The sequence below is a fragment of the Orbicella faveolata genome, unplaced genomic scaffold, assembly GCF_042242905.1.
Source record: "Orbicella faveolata isolate gen_17 unplaced genomic scaffold, um_ofav_v1 contig_26, whole genome shotgun sequence".
Lineage (NCBI taxonomy): Eukaryota > Metazoa > Cnidaria > Anthozoa > Scleractinia > Merulinidae > Orbicella > Orbicella faveolata.
This window is the reverse complement of record NW_028301554.1, coordinates 18,317,130-18,338,095: the sequence shown is the minus strand read 5'-3', so window position 1 is coordinate 18,338,095 and position 20,966 is coordinate 18,317,130. Positions and strand designations below refer to the sequence as shown.

General features: G+C 38.1%; 2 protein-coding genes across 2 annotated transcripts; one reads left to right on the top strand and one right to left on the bottom strand.

Annotated features, from left to right (window-relative positions):
- The first annotated feature begins 129 nt into the window (after positions 1–129).
- On the top strand, positions 130–17,080 carry LOC110039969 (LIM and senescent cell antigen-like-containing domain protein 1). Its single transcript, XM_089296317.1, has 13 exons — positions 130–437; positions 3,495–3,540; positions 4,118–4,184; positions 4,358–4,478; positions 5,074–5,114; positions 5,588–5,618; positions 7,671–7,751; positions 8,361–8,456; positions 8,760–8,814; positions 10,369–10,461; positions 14,084–14,132; positions 14,765–14,840; positions 15,841–17,080. Exons 1-13 carry the CDS (start codon positions 298–300, stop codon positions 15,953–15,955), a joined length of 1,011 nt encoding a protein of 336 aa, XP_089152443.1. The 5' UTR covers positions 130–297; the 3' UTR covers positions 15,956–17,080.
- A 356-nt stretch (positions 17,081–17,436) lies between these two features.
- Positions 17,437–20,960, bottom strand: LOC110039966 (heat shock cognate 71 kDa protein-like). Its single transcript, XM_020745144.2, has 5 exons — positions 20,678–20,960; positions 20,425–20,498; positions 20,234–20,308; positions 19,947–20,076; positions 17,437–19,124 (listed from the first exon to the last, which is right to left on the bottom strand). The coding sequence occupies exons 1-5, from the start codon at positions 20,871–20,873 to the stop codon at positions 17,641–17,643; spliced, it is 1,959 nt and encodes a 652-aa protein (XP_020600803.2). The 5' UTR covers positions 20,874–20,960; the 3' UTR covers positions 17,437–17,640.
- Positions 20,961–20,966: the final 6 nt, after the last annotated feature.

Here is a 20,966-nt window from a genome sequence, read left to right as displayed (position 1 = left end):
GTTTTCTATTACAGTAATTGAAATACCGGTAAATGTCTAATAGGATCCGCTTGATTGATTTGACTTGCCTGTATTAGCCTGCAGAACAGCATACACACCCAAACAGTAGTTCCTGTGAAGTCTTATACCCAGTCCCCTCGGTTCGAAGGAGCGGCTTGCCATCATCTGTCTGTTGGATGTTCTGTTGTTGTTTTGCCGTGGGGGTATCCGCTAGAATTCAGTGAGCACTTGTTCAGTTTGGTCGGGTGAAAGCTTTATCAAAATCATATCAGTTTCGTTTAACATCATCAAATAATCATGCCAGTTCAAAATGAGATAGCACCGCCCGCGGGTTATGGACTAGGCAATGCCATCTGTGCAGTCTGTCAAGAAAATTTCGGCGTTGACGAGCGAATGGTGAATTCCAATGGTCAAATTCTTCATGAACGCTGTTTTGTGTGAGTATGGCACTTCATTGTTGATGTAACAAGGCCGATCAGCAGTTGAATATATCTTTTGTCTTTAGAAAACTGATTGTTAGTGTTTTGGAACCTGTATCAGTTGTTTACGATTCTTAGAATGTGATCATTGATCACTTGTCCGATCTATCTGTAGTACACTGGTGGGGTGAAGGAGTCAGTATTAAGCATTGTCGGCATAAGTTCATTGGCGGTGACCATTCCTGTTTTTGAAGTGCAAGCGTATTGTAATCAGTTTGTACTTTCAGTGGGGTTTTTAGGTGCTAAAAATTAGACCGCCTTAAAAAATTAGAAGAATGTACTCCACCTTTTTCACTACATCCGTCCGAATGGGATGGGTACAAAATCCTCTTTACATTACAAAATTGTGTGACTGTTTTCCTTCGCTAACTGTGAAATAACTCCAGTATTTATGCAAAACCCTTGGTATTTTACTGTTTGTTAGTACATGTGAACATCTCTAAAAACATTGGTGCTATTTCATTGTTTTAAGTGTTGGGGCACAGACATGATGTCATTTTGAAGGGTTCTAATCATAGTGAGCTTATGCCACGGAATATCCAACCCTGAACTTCTTTGTTCACTCATTGGAAGTCTTAATTTAAATAAAAAGGGAAAAGCAAGTAATAGGCTGCTGTATTTTAACTAGCCTCTTCCAGGCGTTCAGTTAGTTGGAGCGCAGCACGAAAAACAGCATGTGAAAAAATAAAAAAAGGTGTGCCAACTAACTGAACACCTGGAAGGGGCTGTATATTAACTAAATGTGGTTTAGAAGGCCTGAAAAAACAAAGCCCTCCAAGAGGACATGTGTTTGTTTACAGGATAGTGAATAACCATGATGGTGCAAAAAGAGTTGTCAAGGTTTAGGTTTATTTTATTTTTAGTGCTTTCAATATGACCTGTCACACACTCCCGCGGGTATTCTGTTGTGAATGACTGGCCATATTTTACCATGTTGAAGTTGAATTTTTAAAAAAAAGAGAGAAAATATGTTATACTGTTCACCTTATTGAAATGGTGTCTTTCATTTCGATGCTAAGAAATATGTTTTAATTTTGGCTATCTGTTAGTTTGATTCATTCATTTACTAGCAGTTTTTCGCTGTTAAATTTTTGTGTGTTTTTGCATAAATTAAATTTATCAAGTGTGTAGTTAATGTTATGGCATGCAATAAAGACACAAGACCATGTAGTGGGCAATAGTGGGCAGGGAAATGTACTGGCAAGGCTCAGATAAAAGCCCACCGACCAGATAAAACCCACCGGATGGGGGGCCTTGGCACATGGTGCCATGCCGAGGGGGTGCCCCATGCCTGTACTACAAGGAGGACATTATTGCTGGAATAATTACACGGGGCCAAGTTAACCCAGCAAGAGAACAAATGTCCCCTCCCTGACAGGGCTCCAGCACAGGGCTGAAGGGGTGCCGCAGGCAGCAATTCCCCACCCTTAGAATTTATTAAAAGTTATTTAGAGTTGTGCGTTAATAACAAAAGTTAACAAGAATGAACTGAGGGCTTAGGAAGCCGTAACAACAGGAGAGAAACTCCCTTAACGTTCGAAGTCCTGACAAATGCTAACTGGGACAAGATAAGAGGGTGGGTGGGAGGGGTTACAGTTGAAGCCAAGTAACAACTTGCAGGACTCAGAGAGGGGAGAAACTGATTACTTACATGGCGTACTACCCTTAAATAGCGCTTACCAAATATGGAAAGAAATGTGCCATCAAAGACTGCAGAGATGAGTGTGGGCTCATCTAAACTAAGGTTACTTGCCAACATTAACCTTTATTTTATGTTAAAATAACAATTAATGTTATGGCACATAATAAAGACACAAGACCATGTAGTGGGCGATAGTGGGTAGAGAATGTACAGGCAAGGCTCAGATAAAAGCCCACCGGCCAGATAAAACTCCCTGATGGAACTCCAGCACAGGGCTGAAGGGGTGCCGCAGGCAGCAATTCTCCACCCACAAACGTCGAGTATGACGAGAAAGTCCCCTGTGTGGGGCCCATAAACTAAGTAGAAACTGGGTAGCCCAGGCCAGATCTCCACAGGAGGTGCAAGGGATTAGGTACGGAGAGACCTTGGCCCCAAAGGGGCGAGTAATAGCAAGGCTGGCCGCCTGTGGAGGGGTGGCCTGGGGACCTGTGTAATAATAGGAATGAACCTGAGATTAATTGACAAACTATGAACAAAACAATAAATATAGTTACAAAGAGACATCACAGTGTGCTCAATGTATCTAATGTAGTTATCAGTTTAGGCAAGATGCCAAGTTCTTGGGTACTTGAAGAATAGCCTTTTTGGGGGTCTTGATATAAGGTGGATAAGCATTAGATTTCCACCTTTGAGGACTCTGATTAGCCAGTCAGGAAGTCCAACTGCTCCCGCTGTTGTGGCTGCACCAATACAAAAGCTGTGTGAGGCGAAGTTTTAATTTTGTCAATCTGTTAGTTTGATTCATTCATTTACTAGCAGTTTTTGGCTGTTAAATTTTTGCGTGCTTTTGCATAAATTAAATTTATCAAGTGTGTAGTGTAAATTAATGCACATCGTTGGTTACCCAAAATAACTTTATATTAACTTCATGCTAAACAGAATGATGAAATAATTTCTGACAAATGAAACAAAGATAGTTACTTCTCAAGTGTTACTTAGAAATCAAACTCGAAAATAAAAATTTCTAAAATAACCTGTGCTTGCCTAAAAATTCACACTCCTAGGAATGCTTGCACAAAAAATGCTTCTCTGAGGCTTAACTAAAAAGAGAGAAACAAAAGCAGCTGTTGAATACTTGGAGCCAAATCTATTGAAATGAACACTGTTAGAAATTAATTTAAAGTTCCTATTCTTTTCCTTTCATGTGAAAACTGTCACCACAGGGCAGTATCTGCCATGTGGGCAGTCTCACATTGTGGGGCTTGGGCTGCAGGGTGAGTGTTGGGTTTGTTTTCCTTGGGCACCTATAGTGACCTCCACTTGTGACAAATGTCATTAATCTCTAATCTTATTGTATTGTTTTACTTTGGTAGTTGTGTGCAGTGCTTCCAGCCATTTCCTGATGGCTTGTTCTATGAGGCAAGCTTGTTTTCTTTTGTTATCTTGAGTACATTAAATTCACCTGAAAAAGAAGCCTTGAGGAATAGTTGAATTTCTTGTAGCTTTATCTCTCAATTAATAGCGTGCAAACTACAGAGTGACATAATTTGAATTACAGGTTGATACTTGTCAGTGTTATCTTTAGTACTTGTACTACTCAGGAAAAATGGGTTTTCTTAATTATTATTATAATAGTACCTATTAGTAGGCAGTGAACTAGTAGACTAGACTAGCTAACAAAATGCAGCAGTAATAGCATGAAAAAATATTATTTGATCATACTCTGTCTCAGAATATGAATCATGTTCTTTCATATTAACTGCTGTATTGTTTGCAAATTACAAAATAATGTGAGAACCAACAACAAAGCAAGAACTGATGACAACAACTCAATTCACTTGTGGCACCTGGCTGCAATGGTCATATCATTTTTGATATGAGACATGCCTGTGTACTTTAGGAAAAGTGACTCTGTGAAGACCAAAATAGCCACAACTGGGCAGCCATCTTGAAAATACATACATATAGTAATCACTATCATTGTTTATGTTGACAGTATGATGAACGAAGATATTGTGAAGAAGATTTCCAGACTTTGTTTGCTCCTTGTTGTAAACAATGTGGTAAGGACATTCTGAATCTCCTCAACTGTGGAAAACTTAATTTATGCAACAACCAGCTTTCTGAGTTTTAAAAGAGTGTTGTTTAAGAGTTTTGAAAATTGTTTTAGTAATCTTTTCGAGGGTTGTGCAGCAGCTAAACATTTTCAGGCCTGACACATTGATTTATTTTGTAGGTAAGTTTGTGATTGGCCGTGTCATCAAGGCCATGCAAGCTAACTGGCACCCTGATTGCTTCCGTTGTGAGATCTGTAATGATGGATTGGCAGACTCTGGGTTTGTCAAGAATGCTGGCAGGTTAGTAACAGACTGTAAATTAAACACAATTTCCTGTGTGAAATTTAAGAAATAGAAAATGTGCACATGGAAGTTTGGGAGAACAAGAAATGCTATGGGAACGTGAGCCGATAAGTGTTTTATAACTCGATAGAAATGCAGAGAACATGTCTTCTGTTTCTTTTAGAAAACACTGCAATGAAAAAAGAGAACAACTTGTTTACTTTGATAATCAAAATGTAAATTCTCTTTGCTTACGCCATCATTACATCAACAGCTCGTGCTAGTTCTTTGTTTCTATCAAGTTATAGAAACACAATTTTTAACCAATCAGTGTGCATGTATTCTAAGGGCTGTTTTTTGAAGGTTTATATTGTTCTCTTCCTCAACTTTCCATACCCACCCCATGGTAGGTCATTGCAAGAGTTCATAAGGTAGTGTCAAATACCAATGCAGTCCACCTTGTCAAGCTTCTTTCTACTGATCTGTCTTCATGACTGTTTGTATTAGTTTTCTAACAAGTGATGTTGTAATGTTAACTATCTTCATATTTGAATTTTTAATATTATATATTAGTTAGTAGTGAAAATAATCTTGCACTGTTTTCTTGTGTTAGGGCACTATGCAAGAAATGTAATGCAGATGAAAAGACTAAAAGTAAGATAATTATGTCATGATTTACTGATTACAGTATTTATTCTTTTGCTGTATGATATTCTCTGTATTATGCAAAATAAAATGGTTGTTGTTGTTGTTGTTGTTGTTGTTTATTTATAGACTGGAACACTGGACAGGCCATGAGTTTTTTCTTGTTTTTAGTTCCCTAGAAAACATGAATTGAAGGGTTCAGAAGGGTTTATCTCACACAATGTTTATATACGGCCAAGTTTAAAATAAGTTTCAGCTCAAAGTGATTTCAGGCTAGTTTAATTTGTATTTTTCTATTTTTGTAGTATAGATTGGGGACAAATTAATAACAGAGGAAGACATAATCAATCTAGTTCAACAATCTAATCTAGTTTAACTAAAGTTCATTGAAAACTGTGGACTATTTACATAATATCCATTTGTTGATCAATAGATTCTTATTATTCTTGTTTATTATTTTTAACATCTTTCAATTCGTTTAGAAACTGGACGATATGTGTGCCGAAAGTGCCAGTAAGTATCACACCAATAACAATAAAGGGTTATTATGAAATCTTTAAGAAATAGAAAACAGGTACCGTGTTTCTATCGAGTTATAGATTGAAACACGAGTGGAATTTTGGGAGAATGAGAAATGCTGTGGGAACATGAGCTGACAGGCGAGTGTTTCCACTGCTTTTTTGAGTTCTTCCAAACTTCCATGAGTGTTTCTATAACTTGATGGAAACACAGAGGACATGTTTTCTATTTCTTTTAGAAAACAGTACAATGAAAAAAGGAAAACAACTTGTTTACTTTGATCATCAAAATGTAAAGTCTCTTTGCTAGTGCCATCATTGCATGAACAGCTCATGCTAGTTGTGTGTTTCTATTGAGCTTCAGTAGAATTGTACTAGTCTATTAATGTAAATGCTGTAATCTGGGTGACTGAGTCATTGCACACTATCAGCCATTATTGTGCAGTGGCTTTGTGTGGTTGACAAACATCTCATTTCTCTGAAGTTTTGAAAGAACATTTGGAAACAAATGGACAATCAAATTGATGAAAAGACTGAAATAAAGACATTCATGGTTTCTTGAAATAAAGAAACTCAAATTTTTTGAAAGAAACAGATAAGCGCACAAACACAACACACAAATGTCAAATTGACAATTCAGTCCGCACAAATTTTCTAAAGCGTGAAGTTTCATGTGAAGACCAGAAATAATTGGAATTGTTATTTGAAGCAAATTTCAGTTAGAATTCTACTAAAACAATTTTGAGATTATTTGCTCTCGATTTCTTTGAGGTGCACGACAATTTCACGTCGATTTAAGTGTGTATCCACATTTAGTAGGTCATTAAGTATTCATATATTCATGCTATTGCTTAGGCTTGTTCCGATTCCTCTGTGTTCTCGTCGGATTTCGCTCAGAAGTAGTTCGACCTCTCATTTTAAAGCTTTCAAAATGCTCTGGTTAACTAGATGCAAATCTATATTTATTATTTTGAGGTGAAAAGTTTAAGTTCTCAAAACTTTCAGCCTACTTTCACACGTTCATTTAGGCACTTACAAACAAGATACTAAACAAAAGGATACGCATTCAACTGTCCAGCTCGAGGTAGCTTAATTAAGCTATTGTCCTCCTTCTCCCACATTTTTCCAGATCAAATAAAATGAATAAGTCCAATAGTCTTTGGCATCCACTGAAGATGTTTCCGCAAGGAATACACTGAGCCTTCAGGGTAAAAATGCTAGCAGTCTCACCCATTTCTGCATGACACACTGACATCGACGTGATGTTGTAATGGATAGTTGATTCGGCCTCATCCGCCTCATCCACCATCACCTCATAGAAATGTTGAGTTCATAATCTAATTGTCAATTAGTAGAATTCTACTAGTATACTAATGCAAATGCTGTAATCTGATTGGCTGAGCCATGGCACACTATCAGCCATTAGTGTGCAGTGGCCCTGGGGCAGTGGCTGGAGGTCGTCTATAAAATGGCAACGTTATTTTTGTTTTTCCAGAGTTTTGGAGGAAAATTTTGATGCAAATGGGTAATTAAATTCCTGAGAAGACTAAACGAAGGACATTTATGGTTTCTTGACTTAAAGAAAAGTTGAAATTATTGAAAAAAATGATGTGTGCACGTACACATCACAAAGTTTAATAATACGTGGAGAAATAATTGGAAACCGTTATTTGAAGTAAATTTTAGTAAGAATTCTACTAAAACAATTACTAGATTATTCGCTCTCGATTTCTATGAGGTGATAATTGATTTGGCCTCAACTATCACCTCATAGAAATCTCGAGCTCATAATCTAATTGTTAATTCATAGAAACATGATTTTTAACCAATCAACGCACGTATTTTCTTAGGACTGTTTTCAAAGTATGAATGTGAAATGTTCCTGACACAAACATACTCAACAAAAGCACTCATTGGGAGTTGAACCACTGAACTATAGGAGATGTTTGTACATGTAGGAGATATGCTATTTATCAATAATTGCATTAATGATATGCCAGTCGTGTAAAGAAGTAATGTGCAACTCATTTTGTGTGTTTGTTTACAGCACCTACATTCCTGAAGGAGAGCATCTGATGTACATGGGTGAACCTGTCCACCCCTGGCATTACAATTGTTTTTCATGCAAGTAAGTAGCCATTTGCAGTTTATTTTATTTTCCTTCACAACACTTTTCATAAATATTTGGTTAGCCAGTTAGGAGAATTTTTTGTGGAATAAGACAGGTTTCCTGACTTTTACATTTATCAAGGTTTGAGCCTAATTCCCATCAGGTCAATGCGTACAAACTCTGGTTTGGATTGTATTAAGCAACCAGGAGTATTTCATCTTCTCTCTGGATTAAATGCTAGTCCATATGAGGGTTCTCCCAACATTTACTTAGCTGGGAGAGGTAGTGTCTAAGACTCCAACCATGTCCCAACCTGGACTGCTTGATTAAGAGTTCAACATACTACATGTACTCAGCAGAGTTCAGAATACCATTTCTCGTATTATTTATCATGGCAACAATAGTCATCCATAAATTTTGTACTCATTCAGCTTTGACTTTGCCATTTGTGTCGTAGGTAATCTCCTTGTACATGTAGTTCCAAAAAAGTCTCCAAGACACTTAATTTTGTACTCTTACTCAAATAATTAGAGCATGAAAGAAAAACAGCTTTGATAGGTATGCCATACTTAATGAGGGGTTACAATTTATTTAGTTACATGATTGTGTTTTTCTTTCCCATGTCAGTAAAGAGTTGGACCATCTGTGTCGTAAGCGAGACACAGAGTTGTATTGCTTGAGATGCCATGATAAAATGGGTACACCAATTTGTGGTGCTTGCAGGTTAGTATTAAACTTAAAAAGGTAAAGGAATCAATTGAATTTAGACAAGACGTGGCTGTCCTCTTTTCCGAAAGATGTTTAGCTGTGATATGCACAATTGCCTGCATGTTCTCAATACAAGCTAAAAGGAGGACATTATATACTGCACCTACCTTTAATAGAATCTTAAAATGAATACTTTATTGGCATGTATTTTCTGATAATTTCTTTTAAAGGCAGTACTTGTAGTAGAGCTTTAAATCATGTTGAGATGAACTATTTAATCAAAGTGATGTAATACATTGATTGCTTCCTCTATATTAGGCGGCCTGTTGAAGATCGTGTTGTACATGCCCTTGGAAAGGCGTGGCATGTTGAGGTAATTAATCCAATATTCACTAAAATTGAACTGATTATAGCAAAGACACAACCACAGCTGAAGCTTGTTTTATCAGAGGCCTCAAGTCTTTTCATTCAATTACCGGTAAATCAATCACTAATGAATAAATCTTTATTGACTTAGGAAAAAAAATGCCATGTTAGCTATATTAGTGTGCAAGCACAAACTGAATGTTCTTGCCAGAAAAGCTGACAGAAAAACTTTATTTGGAAAGCTTTTCAAGTGAAGAAAATTCAACAAATAAAATCAAACAGAATTTCAGATTTATATTCTTTTGCCAGATCAATGATAATTTTTGACAAATTATATCCCTAATGGCTTATCATGGATGCCTCTGCAACATATGTGTATTGGTTTACTACCTTTATAGGCTACCATTAGTTGAAGTTGTACTGTAGGTATTCTTGGGGTCTCTGAAATTTTGGATTTTCAATAATGAACAATGTATTTAACTCTCTCCCCTGGCCTGGTGCTGGGTTTCACAATTTCATCACAAGGCACATACTCTTAAGTTCTAATGATAGTTAAACATAATTTTTGATTCTGCATTGGCAATTTTATTTTAGCATGAAATCAAAAGAATCAGGAAGCAACATTTTTACCCATATTGAGTCGTGTATTTCAAATGTTACATTTTGTAGCTAACATGATTGTACTTTTGGAGGGTTGCAACTTTCAGGGGGCCATTGTTTCTGGAAACTTTACAGTAATTTTGTATCTCTTACTGAGGGGGGTGTATAGGGGTATGGAAATCTACTGATCGGTGCCTTTTTTTGCCAAAACTGTCGATCCGCCAACATTTTTGTTCAAATACGAAACCACAACCACATCTGGGAACAGAAGTGTAAAAGTTCAAAGGTGACCTGGTAAATGTGAATGCCATTGTTAATTTCGCACAAATAGTAAAGAAGGCAACATGCTCGATGACTATAATACAGTACAATTCCAATAACAGTCTCACCTCTGAGTTTACATGAGCTTTGTTTGAAAAAAGAAGTAATTTGGATGAACTCATAAACATACTGACCAAGGCTGAAGAAAGATATATAATCAAATTTCGTTTAGTACCCAAGATCCGAATGTCAAGACAGGCTGAATCCAGAATCCTTGCCAAAATTCACAGCTGATCCATGATTCATTGTGTTTTCAAAATCCGCGAATCTGCTCAATTTACCACAAAAATCCACAATCCATGCGCTTTTTAAGGCCACATCAGTCAATCCGAAAACCTATTCACCCCGCTCCTTACCAGAAATGAGGTTATTGAAGTCAGCTTTAACCTTTCCCTCCAAAGTCAAGCTTTGACTGATGTGACATGGCTCTTAGACTTTGAAGTCTGTCAGAGAAATATAAGCATGACCATTCATTTCAAATTGAGGCAACATGTATTGAGTGATACTACCAAGTGAATAAGTTCATTAAACTATTTTCCTAACTTGAACGTTTTAGCAAATGTTTTCATACATTATTTGTAAATGGTTCCTGTAAGTGCAAGCGAGCTTGACACCAAGTTTTTATGATTGTTTTTAACAGCACTTTGTGTGTGCCAAGTGTGAAAAGCCATTTTATGGTCATCGTTATTACGAAAGGAAGGGACTGGCTTACTGTGAGACTCATTATAATGAGGTATGTACAAATGTCTCAGTGGAGGAGAAGTAAATTTTTAAGACAAAAATTTTGTCACTCCTGTGGCATAGAATTTCATTTGTTCATTCTTGTGTCATTTGATTCGTGATATTTTTAGGCCTTGAGAGATTTATGAGGGTCATTTAACAGTCTCTCATCAGAGATTTGCAGATACCTTTAGTTTGGCCTTTGGAAGATGTTTTTGGGGTCATTGTGGTCTAGTGGTCGTTCTGGACTCCAGAAGTGGATCAAGTGGTCCAGGATCAAACCCTGGGCAGGTCATTGTGTTGTGTTCTTGGGCAAGACACAGTCTTACAGTGCCTCTCTCCACCCAGCAGTATAACTGGGTACTGGCAGCTGATGGGGCAACCTGACTGAATGCTGAGAAGTAACTTGGGATGGACTAAAATCATGGATGAAAGTCTTGGGACAAATTTGCACTTTTGGGGCTTTTGCGCACGTGCCAGACGCGAATACAACTTCACCTGCCTAACCTCGCCCCCCACCCCCCATACAATGTTGAAAACTAGTACCTGCAATTTCACCTGATTTTTAACATTGTGTTGGGTGGGGAGGGGGGTCAGCACCACATTTTTAAAGGATATTGCAGGGTTTTTTTCAAACTTCAGTTCTAAAACACAGACAATTCGTTACATTACATGAGTGTCCCAAGGACTTTCATCCACAATTGTCTGATTTTCACGTCTTGTGGAAAATGCACAATCAGGATGGTTTTTAGCCCTAAATGCGTTTAGAACCCGAGAATGTGAACATCTGAGTTTAGAAAGGCATTTCTAGGAACTTTTACTCAGCTTTTCCATATTTCTCAATGGTTTTGGACTGATTGGAATCTCAGATAATCTATAAACTTTTGTATATGATGGCAATGATAACGGCGTTGCTTGAGTTGGATACGTAACAAATTGTTTACAGTATAATGTGCAGTTTTGCAGATACTTCAAGTACTTAAACGACAAATTTGGTATTTAAGTCAATCTTAGTGATCACCTTAACAGTTATTACAGCGCGTTTAAGTATACTGAGGTGCTATGCTCTTGGTAGTGACGTCACTGTCCACTGGTCATCGCACATTACTCAGAGGCAAAGAAAAACATTGTTCCATCAATGTTTTCAAAGTATCAACTAAGAAAACCAGCAAAACTATTTTTCAACACGAGATTTATGGTACTGTTTTGAAATTATTTCACAAAAGTCACATCACAGCACGCTGGCAGTAAATACAACAGTACTCACTTGATTCAATATGGGAGAATTGACTTGAAACAATTCTTAACGATGGAAAGTGAGTACTGTGCTTGCAGAGCTCAAAATTAAGTTTTTCCCAGCTATAAAGATGTAGAAAGATCGATTGCCAAACACATTTCACTTTGACATGTCTTAAATGTGAGCTTTCAGAAATAAGTAGGCAGATTTTAAGGTTTTAAAGTGAGTACTGTTGCTGAGAACTGTTGAGTTATGCAAATAAGGAGTGACCAACTCATTGTCCACAACACTAAAAAATGTCACAATATTTTTTCGTAAATAAAGAAAAGAAACGACTTCCACTGGTGGGAAACAACTTGCTAATATTTGGTTCGGTACCCTTCGGATGAAATTTTAGTTTACGATGCCTGCTCACTACATGTATCATATTCATGATACAGATGACTTGGAGATTTGACATTTCTGCACGACTTCTTGTGGTGAAAATCTTCTGTTTTCCTTATAAAAAAAAGACTTTTACTCGCTATTCAACAGACATTCTTGCCATATGCACAATAATCTATAATGCCTTATGCCTGTTTCTGCCTCAAGCGTTAACCATGTGTGTCCTTTCAAATACCACGCGCGAGTATCAGATAGAACAAATTCCGATTTACACCATGCGTTTGCGCTGGGAAAAATTGAAAAGAGAAAAAAAATATGCTTAAATAAACCACAAAATAGCTCAAAAATAGTCTTTGTATTACAATCTATTCACAGAGTCAAGAAAAAACACATTTAGATTGTGGAAAACTGCTGAAAAGTGACATTTCATTTCTCAACTGAAATTCAGACAATCATGGACAAAAGTCTTGGGACAAATTTGCACTTTTGGCACGTTTGCGCATACGCCAGACGCGAATCAACTTCACCAGCCTAACGTCGCCCCCCATGTCCCATACAATGTTGAAAACTAGTACCTGTAATTTCACCTGATTTTCACATTGTGTTGGGTGGGGAGGGGGGTCAGCAACACGTCTTTAAAGCATATAGCAGCATTTTTTTCAAACTTCAGTTCTAAAGCACAGATAATTTGTTACATTACATAAGTGTCCCAAGGACTTTTGTCACGATTATAGTATCCCATCCAGGGGGAATAGCAATACTCTAAGCTGCTTCATGCTTCAGAAACTGGAGTTAAGCACCAACAGTTATGAGTCAGTTGGGCTTAAAGAGGCTCTAATTTTTGGAAGATGTTTGAACACAATGACTCCTTCAGGGTCCAATCAAAACCTGAAAAATTGACCACAATTTATTTTTCGGGATGTGGATTTTACAGTTTCACTGCAACGTTTAAGACAATCTCTGGAATTTAGGAACTATAAGACCACAGAAAGTGTGGTCAGCACACAAAATGGCAGAAAGATTGGACATTGAAGACTTCTTCAGAGAAATTGAACCTGACCTGCGTCAATATGCATACACCTTTTGTGAAAGTGGTTTTACGTCTAGTATAACCATGAAATGTTGGCAGGAGCAAGACTTTTCAGTCTTTCAGTATATATCCCCAAAGGACATCAAAGACTGATTTTTAACATGGTCACAAAACTCCATACATGCAAAGGCAAAACTGCAGAGCATCGCTCTTTAGTGTCAAAGAAAATCAATGAAACTCCAAGAAAGATGAGTTTCCATTCCAAAAGAGACATCTCAGCTACCTTTACTGGTAATCCTAGGGAGAATGCTCACCTGTATTTGTTGATGGTGAACATTAATTTCTGAGCGTGAAAGTTTGCGTTACATTATGCTAAACTTCAAATGTTTGATGACCAATCAAGCCACGTTTGACTCCCAATTAGAGCATGTTTTGGTGTCACGTGTTCACGCTTAGATGCAAGTGACGGTAGTACCAATATAGTGATGTCCTAGGCTATCCATTGTAAAAGTCAAATACATAGCTCAGTTTAGCTCACTGAGAAGTTTTCAAACATTAGTATCCAAGGTAAAGGCATAGTTTGCATATGAGCAAAGTGGCCCATCAGGCTGGAGCTTATCACAGTTTCTGTAGCATGACACGACTAGGAATATTTCTACTCCCCCATGGATGGGATACTAGTCCATTGCAGGGTTACCCACAGCATTAAGTTTGCCCATACTCATTTATACACCTGGATGGAGAGAGGCACTTTGAGAGTGAAGTGTCTCTGGCCAGGGCTCAAACTCGGACTACTTGATCTGGAGATGAGTGCACTAAGCATGGAGCCATGGTATCTCCCAAAACAATATCCAAGGTTGACAATAATAGTATAATTATCAGGTCAGAAAATAATATTAAGTAAAAGACATTTTGTGCAGTATTTTAACAATACGTAAATGTTATGTAAGCATGGGTGTTAACTTCCTTTTCCTCTGTCCATAGTTGTTTGGTGATATATGCTTTGAATGCAATAAAGCTATTGTGGGAGATGGTAAGTAATTTGCAGTGTTAAACACTACAACTTACAGGCTGACTATCATGCTAACTACCAACTTCTCATGAATGCCTAACTGAAACATTGAGCTACTACTGAACAGCTTTAACTGATACATTGTAACATAAGTAAACTTGAAAATGACCAACGAAAAGAAAAGTTCAACCAACTGATAGAACAACTCTTTTAATTTTTCCATTTTCAAGGGACTTTGACCAGGAAATGCATTCACAACATCTTTGGAACATCCTCAGAAATCTTTGAAATGTCCTCAGAAATCTTTGGACATCTTTAGATATTTTTGGGCGACCTTCAAAAATCCTGGTACTCCCAGGATAAGTAGACTGCTGACAGTTTGTTTTTCTCTTGCAATTCAGCAGGCATTATGAGGCATTCCCTACTCATCCAAAACACCCTTTTGCATTAATTTTGCAATCGCTAAACACTTGCCTAAGTGATCCAAATAGGAAAGACTGACTACCAGTGGTCTACAGGATAGGTGAATGCTTTTTCGAGTTATAACATGGACTTGAAGTGACATGATGAATATTTTATGTGCACAATTGAATAATTTTATTATGATTTACTATATCTCATGGATGGTGCTGACCATTATGAATTTCTTGCAGTGGTAAATGCTCTTCACAAGTGCTGGTGTGTTCAGCATTTCACTTGCATTGGATGCAACATTTCTTTGAATCTCAGGTAATGGCCACAATAGAGATAATATGGGTAATTAATATTTGAATGTGAGCATAGTTAAGGATAATTTTGCACTTTGAGTGATATTTGGAAATTTTCTCCAAGTTGCATGAGCCTTAAGGTGATTCCTCACATTTGCATTGCGTATCCTTACTGTGCATAATTTATGGCGTCATTTGTGCGAGCTCGTGCATGCACACATTGAAAACATGGCGGATTTGCCTTGATATTGAGTTCTGTCAACATCAGTGTTGACTGTAGTTTGAGGAGTGTTTTCATGAGTCTGGGCTCACAAAGAGTTTACAATAACTTGGAATGTGTTCTTGTAATAAGCATTTAATAATGCTAAAATGGGACATTTTCAATGCCTCACTGCTCCTTAACGAGCATGGGCACCCCCGTTTTTTATTTTATAATTTAAGTTCTCATATGATAAATATTCAGTGGACAAAGTTTGAACAAAAATCTATTGACAGTTTTATTTCAGGGGAATTACCTTAAGACAAGGCTGTTGCCTAAGGAAATTTTTAAGGAGCCCAGAATAAAAGTTGCTATGGTCAATCCTGGAGGTTGGGGGCTTGGGGAAGGGGGTTGGAGTGACTTGTTAAATTTAGGGGAGGGGCCCAGGGGGCATTCCCTTCTCTGCACTGAGATTTTCCTTGAGACACTAATATCAATCAAATAGTTGGTATCAAGCATTCAGCAAAGTGATCAGGTCATGACTGAGGAAGAATATTATTTATGTTGTAAATTATTTTAACAAAATAAAAAAAATTCAATAATTGGTGTATACATGCAAGCGCTGCAGCTTTTTTTAAAACAAAATTGCATTTTTGCTTTTGTTTGTTAATTTTGCCATTCCAGAGATGCCAACCTAAAAAATTTAGTACCACTCAGCATTGATGTGATTTGAAAAACAGTATGGTATCAGAAATTCTCCAGGGTAAATTAATTTTAATGTTACAAGTTTGCCATCTGTTGAGATAATCTCCTTACTTCTCAGGAGCAAGTTTCATGAATTTGATATGCAGCCACTGTGCAAGAAGTGTTATGAGAAGATGCCTCTCGAGCTTAAGAAGAGATTGAAGAAAGCAGAACAGACAGCCAGTAGAAAGTAACATGGGCATTGAAACAGCAAGACGTCAATGAACTCATAGTGCTTTATGCTTGGAAGCCTTATCGTGTACTTTTTTGTAAAACAGTGTTTGGAGTAATCAAACATATTAAGCAGACATCCCTTATGTTAGGTGTTGCTCTTCTTTAGTGGATATGTAATAACTGGATAATTGTTTTTCCAGAAGAGCATTTTTATTTGAATTTTAAAGAAATTATTTGGCAAAACATGGTAAAATCCCCCCTTCCTCATATCAAACTCTTTTGTTGGTAAATACTGACTGCAACTGGTGTTATCTTTTTTTTGCACTGGTGTAATCTTTCGAGGTTTGATTGTATGTTCAGTAAACATGCTTTCACTATAAAATTGAACTGTTTACTTGTGGGTTTTGTACACTACATAAGCAGTGCAAGTTATTTCCCTTCATTTTCTCTCAGTATGGTGTAAATGACTCCTCAGTGTTAGTTCTGGTGGTTTTGCCTGAAAATTCTTCAGACTTCAAATATTGGCATACAGCAAAGCGTTTTGGTGGGTAAAAAAACTAGAGAGGACACTGGGAAGGTGTTGGGGTGAGCCTAAAGTACACTCCAGCTAGCCTTAGCAACACTTTGGGTCCAGTGCTTTGAGGGGTGTATAACACTATACACTGGATAAATCCAGATAGAGTGGTTAAGGGTTGACAAAACAAGCCAGGCTATGTACTGGATAGTGATTTAACTGGATAGCGTCTGCCCTTCAAACTGTCCCCAGATTAGCCCTCTGATAGTTATTTCTCAATAAGGGAATAGAAACACCCTCCTCTCTTTCCCCATTTTAAACGTGCTTGCCTTTCAGCCAATGGATCAGGATTGGAACCCACCAGGATATCTTGGTTCGATCACAGAGATGATAAATTGAACAGCAATGAATACACAAGCCCAGCGTTTTCCAAATTCACTTCGTCTTGAGAAGTATTAGGCAAGTTCCTATTTTGCTCTCGGGGTAATTTATATAAGTAACTTCAAAATCGGGCAAAAATATGTGGATATTTGTCTGCAGACAATCTGTTCACTGACAGAAATACATGAAAAAAATACCTGAACATGTTTTTGTTGAGTTTCTATTAAAAAATGGTATTGTTTTGTCATAAGGGTTGAACTATTTATACACTAGGGATGTCATCCAATCAAAATAAAGTTCATATCATTGGTAATAAATATGTTAAGATGTTCTAGCTAGAAAAACTGGCGAATAAGTCTTGCTCAGATGTTGCTAAAATGACTGTCAAACACACCCACAGCGTAAAGACCTATGTTCTCTATTAGATATTTTATAAATGGCTTGCTTACATGGAACAGAACAAAAAATTATTCAAGAAAATTTATTGCCAGTGCTATAAAACCCTTGTTGTGGGCTTGGGTTTGCATGAACTGTCAAATTCTCCCAAACCTCATGTTTAGATTTAAACATACCCACCAGTTTGGTAAAGATTATTACATTCACATGTTGGTTCACAAAAGCAGTTTATTATTATTTCTTTGTAATAAGGAACTGAACTTACAACAGTAACCAAAAATTCAACTTAAGTGAAGAATGCAAAACATCTGGGTCAACATCTAAACAGTAATACATGCAAAAGTTTTACTCTAGGTATGTTCAACAACAGCACGTTATTGCATCAAAGTAGTTCACGACACTTATTTGGACAATTTAATCCACTTCCTCGATGGTAGGTCCTGTAGATTCTCCTCCAGACTGAGGTGCACTTTGTCCTCCAGGGAAACCTCCGGGCATACCCCCACCAGGCATTCCGCCACCAGGCATTCCACCAGCTCCTCCAGCTGCCTGGTACAGCTTCGTAATGATGGGACTGCATACCTTTTCAACCTCTTTCTGCTTTGCCTCCAACTCTTCCTTTTCAGCAGATTCGTTCTTCTCTAGCCAGTCAATGACTTCTTTGCATTTTTCGGTGATGAGTGTCTTGTCCTCATCACTGATCTTATCCTTCACCTTCTCATCTTCGACCGTGCTCTTCATGTTGTAAGCATAACTTTCCAGGGTATTCTTGGCCTGAATTCTGTCACGCTGCTTGTCGTCATCTGCTTTGTATTTCTCAGCATCTTTCACCATGCGTTCTATGTCTTCCTTGGACAAACGTCCCTTGTCATTTGTGATGACAATCTTGTTCTCTTTTCCAGTGCTTTTGTCCACAGCAGAAACGTTCATGATTCCATTAGCATCAACGTCGAATGTGACCTCAATCTGTGGCACACCACGTGGAGCAGGAGGGATGCCAGTCAGCTCAAATTTTCCCAGTTGATGATTGTCTTTGGTCATGCTACGTTCACCTTCGTATACCTGGATCAACACAGCAGGTTGGTTGTCTGCATATGTGGTGAAGGTTTGACTCTTCTTTGTTGGGATTGTAGTGTTTCGTGTGATCAGAGATGTCATAACACCACCAGCTGTCTCGATACCAAGAGACAAGGGAGCCACATCCAGAAGCAGGAGGTCAGAGACAGCTTCGCTCTTGTCACCGTGCAAGATGGCTGCCTGGACTGCAGCACCATAAGCAACAGCCTCGTCGGGGTTGATGCTCTTGTTTGGTTCTTTGCCAAAGTAGTTTTTTAGCAGGTCTTGAATTTTTGGGATTCGAGTTGAGCCACCAACCAAGACAACCTCATGGATTTCTCCTTTTTCCAACTTGGAGTCCTTCAAGGCTTTGGTTACTGGTTCCATGGTATCACGGAACAGGTCGTCATTTACCTGTTCAAACTTTGCGCGACTGACTGTTACATAGTAGTCAATGCCCTCGAAGAGAGAGTCTATTTCAATGTTGGCTTGGGTACTAGAAGACAAGGTCCTCTTGGCTCTTTCACATGCAGTTCTCAAGCGACGCATGGCCCGATTGTTGCTGGAAATATCTTTCTTGTATTTCTTTAAGAATTCTTTCCTGAAATAATCAACCATGCGGTTGTCAAAGTCTTCACCTCCCAAATGGGTATCTCCATGAGTTGACTTCACTTCAAAGATGCCATCATCAATGGTGAGAACCGAGACATCAAAGGTACCACCACCCAAGTCAAAGATAAGAACATTACGCTCAGCACCACTCTTCTTGTCTAGACCATAAGCAATGGCTGCAGCAGTTGGTTCATTGATTATGCGGAGGACATTAAGCCCAGCAATAATTCCTACAAAATGACAGAATAGATTAAAACTCTAATTAGAAAAAACAAGTCATTCAACATAATGCTAAGAAAACTATGCAAATTAACAATCAATTGGCCTGCTCTCTGCCAATTACAGTTAAGTAATTTTCTAAGTCGTATAATAAATGGCAAGATTAGGTGAATTAGCGTTGTCTGGACTCTTATCGACAATGGCAAATCAGCCAATCAGATTGTGAGAACAGTAGCAATTAAGGTAAAAATCTTTCTGGAACAACCTGATATGTGTTTTGAACGAGGAATATACACACATACTTTTCTAGGACACTTCCCATTCAACTATAAATTCATGCACTTTTGAAGTGGAGGCATATTTGGAAAGTATCCGGAAAAACCTAAAATTGTTGAATTTTGGAAAGACGTTTCAACCCAGATAGAATGGAAGTATACCTCGCAAAGTTTTCCTCTTTCATGGAAAATTATTCCAGAAAATCTGTACAAATCACTACTGGAAATTTCCAGAAAAAATGTACACGCAATATTTTATTAGAACTGGAAAGTGCCCTTTGCTTGCTAAGAAGAATTTCTACAGAATTTCTGCCCCCTGATCTGCCAAGTGTGTCGGCTACACAATACAGCTAGAGTTCCTGGATATGTTGAAATTAGCAGACACGTGCATACCATATTCTATTGCGCAATATAGGGGCTAAGGTCTAAAAATGTTAGAATTTTCACTCCTAGCCGAGCAGATGGACTCCACTCATGGCAACAATCAAATATAAACAGCCGTGTTGTCGCAAGATTTGATTTAGTGAACTTCAAAACTGAGTGGCGAAAGAGACTTACCGGCATCTTTGGTGGCCTGCCTCTGTGAATCATTGAAATATGCTGGAACAGTGACAACTGCGTCAGTCACTTTCTCGCCAAGATAAGCTTCCGCAGTTTCCTTCATTTTAGTCAGAACCATTGAAGATATCTGTAGATAGCCAAAATACAATTCGACCGTGAATATAACTTAAGCACAAAGCCAAAATCGACAAAGCACATGGCGAAAGGCCGGTTACACCCGGCAGTTACCCTTCAGCATTGTGTAGCCAAAAAGTAAGCCACGAGTAAAAGTGCCAAGTGCTTACCTCCTCTGCGAAGAACGACTTTGTTTCTCCTTTGTGCTCCACTTCAATCTTCGGTTTTCCGCCATCGTTTTTCACCTGAAAGTGAAAGTGGGACAAACCAAATCAGAAACTTCAACACGTTTTTTTTTAAAGCTTGATCCAGGCAAAAATTCGTGTCCCTTTAGGTTTGCTCGACGTTGATGAATACTCACCTTAAAAGGCCAGTGTTTCATGTCCGATTGTACAGTAGGTTCGTCAAATTTTCGTCCGATAAGACGCTTTGCATCTGCAAGAACAAAGGTGATTTCGTAAGCATTTTATGACAAACATGGCGGACATTTCGGCGTTTCCGCTTGAATTACAAGAAACAAATTTCTGCCACGATATTTTTTTCAATATACAACTACACTCATGTACTATGTTACAGTTTCTTTTAAAGTTGACGACGCTTATTAGAAAACTCACCGAAAACTGTATTTGCAGGATTGAGGGCGACTTGATTCTTGGCAGCGTCCCCGATGAGTCTTTCGGTTTCCGTGAAGGCAACATAACTCGGAGTTGTTCGATTACCTTGATCGTTAGCGATTATTTCTACTTTACCGTGTTGGAAAACACCAACACAGGAATACGTAGTCCCGAGATCGATTCCTACGGCAGGCATATTTAAGTATTCAGTTGAAAAATATGGCACAAAAAACGTACGTAACACTCCCTGACTTGTCGATGTGAAAATTATGTAAGTCGCACACGTGCT

What these genes read in the sequence shown, in the direction of transcription:
- LOC110039969 (XM_089296317.1), top strand. Translation starts at nt 298, where the DNA reads ATGCCAGTTCAAAATGAGATAGCACCGCCCGCGGGTTATGGACTAGGC. An exon ending in CCAATTTGTGGTGCTTGCAG is followed by an intron (nt 8,457 to 8,759) that starts GTTAGTATTAAA and finishes CCTCTATATTAG; the next exon opens with GCGGCCTGTTGAAGATCGTG. An exon ending in AACATTTCTTTGAATCTCAG is followed by an intron (nt 14,841 to 15,840) that starts GTAATGGCCACA and finishes CTTACTTCTCAG; the next exon opens with GAGCAAGTTTCATGAATTTG.
- LOC110039966 (XM_020745144.2), bottom strand. Translation starts at nt 20,873, where the DNA reads ATGCCTGCCGTAGGAATCGATCTCGGGACTACGTATTCCTGTGTTGGT. An exon ending in TCCTGCAAATACAGTTTTCG is followed by an intron (nt 20,499 to 20,677) that starts GTGAGTTTTCTA and finishes TTGTTCTTGCAG; the next exon opens with ATGCAAAGCGTCTTATCGGA. An exon ending in AGTCGTTCTTCGCAGAGGAG is followed by an intron (nt 20,077 to 20,233) that starts GTAAGCACTTGG and finishes GGCTATCTACAG; the next exon opens with ATATCTTCAATGGTTCTGAC.